General features: G+C 46.1%; 1 protein-coding gene across 1 annotated transcript; it reads left to right on the forward strand.

Annotated features, from left to right (window-relative positions):
* Positions 1 to 418: 418 nt before the first annotated feature.
* Positions 419 to 7,454, forward strand: LOC131264119 (cholinesterase). The gene is made up of 7 exons (XM_058266407.1): positions 419 to 621; positions 1,838 to 1,973; positions 3,589 to 4,020; positions 4,182 to 5,108; positions 5,882 to 6,316; positions 6,392 to 6,561; positions 6,815 to 7,454. Exons 1-7 carry the CDS (start codon positions 419 to 421, stop codon positions 7,452 to 7,454), a joined length of 2,943 nt encoding a protein of 980 aa, XP_058122390.1.
* The last annotated feature ends 703 nt before the right edge of the window (positions 7,455 to 8,157 follow it).

Here is an 8,157-nt window from a genome sequence, read left to right on the forward strand (position 1 = left end):
AGTGAGTTTAGCAGCGATCGATTTGTGCCGTCCCGTTTTTAAGAGACAGTCGTTTAGTGGCGCGTTGTCATCTGGTGACCCGAGGATTCCAGTGACGTCGTTACCCGGTCGGTGCACTTTATTTGTCTGCGCTTAATAGCCCCGTTTTTGGCCGGCGAGAAACCTCATCAGTTCGGTGCCATCGTTATAACGTCGACGGAGGGACCGTAAAACCCCCGAGACGGTGAATCATCTGGCCTGTCGGAAGAGAGAGAGAGAGAGTGAGAGAGTGAGTGCGACAGCGTCAATCGTCGTCCGAGTGGTGAACGGTGCTGCGGTAGAAAAGCGACCCCGGTGCGGCCGGATCGGATGAGTCCGATGTGCACCGTCCGTGCGTTCGGTTCCACCAAGTTGTGCTGCGGCTACGGTTGGCGGTAGTATGGGGCCGCAGCAAGGGCGGCGGACGCGGGGACCGCGTTGGCCTCCGATGCTGCTCCTGTCGGTGGCGGCGGCAACGGTGGTGGTGTGTGCAGTGGTGGTTCCGGCCGACGGCCAGTACTACACGACGCGCGATCCGCGCTGGTATTCGCGTGAAGGTGATTTCAACTACAAAGTGCCCAACCCCGGAGATCCGGAGTATCGGTGAGTGAATCAGATCAGTGTTTAGTAGTTGTTCTAGTGTCGTGTGTTGTGTGTGAAATTCCTGGCTATCAGTAATGGTTAATTTAACGATAAGCACGTACGTGATGTTGGTAGAAAATAAAACCGAGTGTATGTCAATCAGAAGACACATAAATGGCATCAGCTGTGCTGTTAGGAAACTTGTTCAACTTTGAAGTGCTTCACTATTTTACTATGAAATCCCTCGTTTAGTGTGACTACAATCAATTTAATTTTCGCATTTTATCAAAACAAGTAAAAAGTTAGGTAGTGTCAACGAACGTCGTTAACTAAGAAATTGCGCAAGAAGATTTACATACTGAAACCCTTTAATTTAAAACACCAAATTTTAGGATTCAATTACAATCACAACACAGAAACATTTTGATACTAATCCATTTGATAGACAGTTCATTGTTATGTTTTAAAAGATGTGGCAAATCGAATGTAAAATTCTATCAATAGAAAATTTTAATATCTTAGCCGTCTTTAATCCTCATACTTCAAAACCACTTTCAGTAGTTCAAGAAAAATAATACTTAAAGTGAACTAAAAACCTAAGAAAAATGTCCACTTTAAATTAATCTAATTTTTAAATCGTATTATAAAATTAAATGTTATGTGTTTCTTTAGAAAGCCCTGAAGGGCCCACGTTTTGGTGAAGTTTTTGTTACCAACGGAAGATGTGTTTTGTTTTGTTTGGAAGATTTGGTAACATTCATTTCATTTGATTTTTTTATTTTACTTTTTGGGATTTGTAAACTTTTAGTTAAATTTTGCATTGATTTTCCCAATGTGCACAATATATTTTTTTTCCAATGTTGCATTTCATTGAACAAATATAAACGCGGTATAAATTGAAATTGAAATCAATGCTTCCAAATAGAATGGAATAGACTATACCTTTGTAAACAATAGTCGCTTCAATGGCTTAATGAATAAATATATACTTTATTTTGGAATTCGTTGAAATAAATGATAATTGATAAAAGTAAGAGAATGAAAATTTGGCAATGGATAATGAAGAAGCCTTAACAACCAACTATGAAAAAGACTATCAATAAAAAATTATCAACATTGCAATACTGGAAAGTAAAAAAATGGTGAAAAAAGAACGATAACATTTATGCAACAAGTAACACCAATTCATCAATCAGCTAATCGGTAACTAATTACGCTTCGTGCACTATGTTTACAGAACCTACACGTTCAACAATCGTCGATATGGCTACTATCAACCGAACGGATACGGCCAGCAGTACCCGGGACAGAATCTACCGGGCCAGTATCCAACCAACACCGGTCTCGGTGACGATCGCTTCAAGTACGATCCGGTAAGTAGCAAACGCCACATTATTTCGAACTTAAAATGTGACCAAATGGAACTTTCAATTTTTGATGTGAAAACTAAAAGCAACTGGTTTTCTAATGTGAATCTCAGCAATGCGAAACCTTGCGGAAACTGAATGTTAATCCTTTCCATATGGCTTCACTTTCAATGCTTGGGATCATTATCTTCTCCACCAAGCGAGCGCAGTTCACTTTCATCAAACATAACTTAAGTCCGGATCCGCTGAGGTAATCTTACACCCAATCTGTACCAGCTGACCCAAATTCAGACCGCAACCAAGCACATCGTCGTGTTGTGGTTGCAAATTGATTATGATGGATCGAATAAAACAAGCAACAGCAGAAAAAAACACCCTCTCAGGCGCTCCCACACACATGCACCATCGCAAGAAAACAAGGCACTGGAGCCAACCAACATAATGAATTGCAGCATTTCATGCATCTCCGGGAGCTGGCGGTGAATAATTAACAAGCTCTGTGCAGCGATGTACATCAGCTGTCTGCATATTCACATATGCATGCACGTTTGTGTCGGGCAAGATTTCACTTTCTGGTGCGTCGGAGTGCCGCCAAACGATCGCGGTGGATACCATCATTCTCGTCCGCCTTGAGAAGCCGCCAGCCGCTTAGCCCTTCGGGGTGGCCTCGTTTCATTTCTTTGCTTCAGTCCCCTGCCACAAATGGATCCCATTGTAAGGGCAAACGGAACCGACATGTCGTCGTTTGAGGGGGCAGCAATTATCGACACGCTGATCTCAAGTACACGTGGTGCAGTGCATTTTACTCCAAGCAGTGCATCCTAGTCTATCTCTAGTTATCTATCTGTAGGCTTGTTTACCTCATTCGTAAGAGAAAGATGCCCCGCAGCTTTATGGAATAGCACGCTTCGTAGGATTTACTGGCGTAAAGCTTTGAGTTAAGCACCTAACCACTTCCGCTCGCTCGCCTATTTTCACTTTCGTATAGCTGGAGCAGCTTATAACAGGGAAAGGAAAACAATTTAAAATAAATTCATATGCATACGCAGAAGAAACAAATTAGCCTATTTGCTATTTAGTTTCGCTTTCATTAATTTGTTTGAGATTAAAAGAAAACGCATTAAAAGGAAATGTAAATAATCTTAAATCTTCGTTAAAGAAGGTAATCCATATCCAGGTTAGGGTTTGTCTTTTAGTCATTTTTGTTGTTGTAAATGGTTCAAATGGACATTAATGTGAGTTGGGCGAAAAAGTAATCGAGTAGACATGGAAATAGAAATGGTAGGATATAAAAAGGAGCGACGAGCTGTAGCAAAGAGAGTTTTAGTCAGAGTGTGAAAGGAAACGGATAGTAAATAATATAGAAGCTACACCTTTAAACCTTACATTAATGGTATAAGAAATCTTCTGGTTATGTACGAAAGTTATTATAATCCATGCTGTAATGTTTAGTAAAGGAAAAATAAATACTATTTATAACAAAAAAAAATAACACAAAAGAAAAGTTACGAATAAACAAGTTCGTAGCTTTTCAAAAAATGAACCCTTATGGTAAATTAACCAGAACTTTTTTATCAAACATCCAATACTTACGGTGCATTTCATCTCCAAAACATTCCAGACCAACCCCAACCTGGTGCAGACACCGTTTCCGGGAGTACTTGGAGGCTGGCGCGAGGACCTGCAGGGTAAACTACGGCGCGACTCGATGCAGCTCGAGCGGGACGTGTTCGTCACGACCAACTACGGCCAGGTGCAGGGCTTCATGGTGTACCTGTACGACAATCCGGACCCGAAAAGCCTGTACCGGCCCTGGCACAGCAACGTCGACCGGATCATGGGCAAGTGCTCGACGTTCCTCGGCATTCCGTATGCGCTGCCACCGACGCACGAGGGTCGCTTCAAGCCGCCCCGGCAGCACCGAGGCTGGCAGCTGGTGCAAGCGGTCGACTACGGACCGGCCTGCCCCCAGCCGGTACAGTATACGGGCGCGACGAAGGGCATCCGCGACATGGACGAGGACTGCCTGTACATGAACATCTTCTCACCGAATGTAAGTTGGTTTTCATTGATCGGTGTCGAAACAATCGTTCTTTTTTCTTCTATATATTATAAATAAGATTCAAGGATGCAGCTTCCATTAGTCTTGGAATGATTCAGCTAACTGAACAACTTTCCACAAACTCACCGAAATGTATCACGCTTTTTTCACAGACACAAGCTGGAGTGGCACAACGGTACCCGGTAATGATCTACATCCACGGTGGTGAGTTCGTCCGTGGTGCCTCCAACACCTTCCCGGGGCACATGCTGGCGGCATTCTACGATGTGGTCGTGGTGACCTTCAACTATCGGCTCGGTGCACTCGGATTCCTCTCGACGGGCGACGAAAACTCCCCCGGCAACTATGGCATCCTCGATCAGATTATGGCCGTCCGGTGGGTGTACGAGAACATCGAGTCGTTCAACGGGGACCGGAACTCGATCACACTGTTCGGACCGGGCGCTGGCGGAGCCTCAGCCGGGTTGCTCATGGTGGCACCGCAAACCCGGGACATCGTGACGCGCGTCATCGGCCAGTCCGGGTCGGCCCTTGCCGATTGGGCGCTGATCGTGGACAAGTGGCGGGCGCAGAACACGAGCCGCGTATTCGCCCAGAACGTCGGCTGCTCGATCGAGACGTCGTGGAAGATGGTGAACTGTATGCGCAACGGTCGCAGTTCGTACGAGCTGGGGAACGCCGAGTTTGCGCCCCAGGTCGGACTCTTTCCGTGGGGTCCGGTGCTGGAGAACAACTTCACCTTCCCGGGCGACAACTGGTACGAGGGTTGGAACGAGCGCGACTGGCACTTCCTGGAGGAAACGCCCGAGAGTCTCATCCGACGGCGGAAGTTCAACCGAGGGCTGCACTACATGAGTGGCGTTACGCTGCAGGAGGCCGCTCCGTTTATCACGACCAATCGATCTCTTGCACCGTACTTCGAGATTGACGAGCGGTTCTTTGACCAGAAGGTGCGCGAGTTGACACTGCGCTTTAACTACACGCTCAACCTGAACGGGACGTACGAGGCGATCAAGTACATGTACACTTACTGGCCCGATCCGAAGAATACCACCTTTATCAGGGAGCAATATATTCATGTGAGTTACAGTTTCTACCATATCCAATCATATACCGGGCTTTTTAGGACAGTCCCGATTGGGAGTAGATCCTACCAGTCTACATGCGATTCAATCTGGCCAGATCCCATGGGGATCCGAATCCAGGTTCTGGATTTGAATGTGAAAAGTTCATAGAACACTAGAGTTAGGTAATTTCTATTCAGATTCAAGAACCTGAGCACCGAATGACTGACTGCTTTGTTTTTGAGATTCATGAATCTTTGAACGAAAGAAATTCTTGAATCCCAAAAACTGAATTGATCTGATTAATGAAGCCCAAAAAGACACAAAGTGCGAAGGGCAAACCCATCCCCATTCTCTCCTTTTTTCTGCCCGCTCGATCGATGGCCAACCATGAAGATTCATTAAGATTATGAGTGGTTCCAAAGATTCATCAATTTTTTGAAATTCTAGCCCTAAAAGATTCATGAATCAATGCGAATGAGTCTTGGGTGGACCAAAAGATTCATAAGGCACAACTCTACTGAATACAGAATGAAGATCTGGATACCTCAAACCGGATCCTGAGGATCACGAATTCTGGATCAAATTCTAGAACCCCATAAAGATCCCAGTTTTCAGCAAATCTTTGACATACTCTTATCGAGGTCTATACTGGTTACGACGTAGCACATGCGAAGTTCTCGATTAAGTCAAGCATTAAACTTCCAACTATCACTCCTATGACAAAAATCTATGAAGCGCCTACTACAATAAACCTTTTCCTCTGGCAAACCTTTCATCCACCACAGCTACTATCGGACTTCCTATACCGCGCCCCTACAGACAAGCTCGTCAAACTTCTCCTCGAGCAGAACGTGCCGGTCTACAGCTACGTCATGAACACCACCATCGAAGCACTAAAGCTGGCCGAATGGTGCAAGGTGCCACACGATATCGAACACTACCTCCTAACCGGGGCACCCTTCATGGACGTGGAATTCTTCCCGCGCCGCGAACGCTTCGATCGTGCCATGTGGACGGACAACGATCGCAACATGAGCCACTTCTTCATGAAAACCTACTCAGACTTTGCGCGCCACGGTAACCCGACGCCGACACAAGTTCTTGGGCTGTACTTCGAAAAGGCTCGCAACGGCGAGCTGAAGTATCTCAATCTGAACACGACTTACAACTCGTCGATCTTGATGAACTTCCGTCAGACGGAGAGCGCCTTCTGGATGGAGGTAAGGCCAAACCGAAACCTGTGGGTAGATTTTGGTATCCAATTGATATGCCATGTTTGTTTTCTCCGCTTCCAGTATCTTCCGACGGTGGTTGGAGTGTTGATACCGACCTATCCGCCAACGACCGAATTTTGGTGGGAGCCGAAGGAACCGCTCCAGATTGCGTTCTGGAGTCTAGCGGCTGCCTGCCTCATACTAATGGTGCTCGTCGTGATATGCTGCATAATGTGGCGAAACGCAAAGAGGTAAGCTTGTCTATTAATAAACAATAAGTTAGAGTTAAGTCTATTGAAGTTTTTTGTCTTAAAAGCCTACCATACCCGACGATTCAAACGCTTCTCTACATCCTGCAAATAAATAAAGAATGAAATATAGGAAAAAATTAGCTATGAAATACCGACAAACGAAAAGTAAATGCTTAAAATGACTATTCTTATGAAATACGATAAAATTTAGCTTACAGATGCCTAATAATAATTTGCTTTCTCGAATTCACAGAGAGTCCGATCGGCTGTACGATGAGGCAGTGTTCGGCATGGACAACCCGGAGTCCGAGCGCGACACCGTCATGGAGAACTCGATCCTGCAGGCCCAGCCACTGCGCGGCCCGGGTGGCAACAACATCTACGAGTACCGCGACTCGCCGTCCAAGTACAGCAAGATGCCCCCGGACGGCGGGTCGATCCGATCGCCGAGCAGCCTCGGGATGACGCAGGTGACGGGTAAGAGCGGCTTCACCGGCAGCCAGAGTTCGCTGCGCAGTGCCATCTCGATGAAGGAAGCGGCGTCCGTGTCGCCGGTCCCGGCGAAGGAATCCAACTTCGACCGGAACATCAAGTACGCGGGAACCCAGGAGCAGGCGGCACCCGACCAACCCCAGCCCCAGCAGCCGCAGAAGAACGGCAAATTCCCGCGGTCGGACTCGCGAAATCTGCTGACGTCGTCGACGGCCGGTTCGCAGCGCGAACTCGGCGGTGCCACGTCGCCGATGAGTGAGGTGTCTTCGGTTGCGCCTGGTAGTGTGGCCCTCGGGCGGTCCCAGCAGGTGACGCCGGTACCGTCGAGTCGGGGTGGCACGAAAAGCAACAACGCCAGCCGGACCAACCTGATCGAGGGCATTCCCCAGACGGCGGTCTAGGGTCTAGGAATACGTGGATAAGGTTTTTATGATTTCTTTTGTTTTGCATTATTTTTACTTCACCTAGTTTTTTTATCAACGGAACGCCGTACACTTGACCGTGTCCAATGGCGCCGTACCACCACGCCCCATCACATTACTTAGGAAGGTCCAACCATTAGGTGTCACTGAGGACCGTTAATTCTACCCCTTGAATGGCAGAAACTTAGCATAAAATTATTCTTAGCGGAAGAAAAAAACCCCAGGCAACCGTACTGTATACTTAAGTTCATTTAGTTTAAGGTTTTAACAAAAGAGCGATGTTGTCAAATATGATTTTTAAAATGTTTTACCTAGTTTAAAGCGGGGAATTTAAAATCTACAATAGATTACCCAACGTCCCACGTTAAGCGAACCGAGCACAAAGTGCCTCAGAGGTAGTTATAGATGGTGAAAACAAAAACAAAAACCCGTCAGCAAGTCAGTGCATTAGATTGTAAGCATAATTAATTTAAAGATATATTTCTGCCGTGGAGTAACGAACGTACTACAAAAAATTCTACCCATGAACGGCAAACCTATAGCACTAAACGGATTGCCCGCCTTTCCGCCTAAAGGTAGGCTTTCTCGAACGTGCATCCAAACCGTAGGTTTTATTTTAAGGATTTTATATTTTAACTTGATCGTTATTTACGTGTTTTCATCTGTACATATCGATGCATCC

This window comes from Anopheles coustani, chromosome 2 (assembly GCF_943734705.1).
Source record: "Anopheles coustani chromosome 2, idAnoCousDA_361_x.2, whole genome shotgun sequence".
In the NCBI taxonomy this organism is placed as follows: Eukaryota; Metazoa; Arthropoda; class Insecta; order Diptera; family Culicidae; genus Anopheles; species Anopheles coustani.

Excerpts from the sequence above, each read along its gene's own strand:
- LOC131264119 (XM_058266407.1), top strand. The coding sequence starts at position 419 with ATGGGGCCGCAGCAAGGGCGGCGGACGCGGGGACCGCGTTGGCCTCCG. Across the intron at positions 4,021-4,181 it reads TGAACATCTTCTCACCGAAT|ACACAAGCTGGAGTGGCACA; the intron begins GTAAGTTGGTTT and ends CTTTTTTCACAG. Across the intron at positions 6,317-6,391 it reads AGAGCGCCTTCTGGATGGAG|TATCTTCCGACGGTGGTTGG; the intron begins GTAAGGCCAAAC and ends CTCCGCTTCCAG.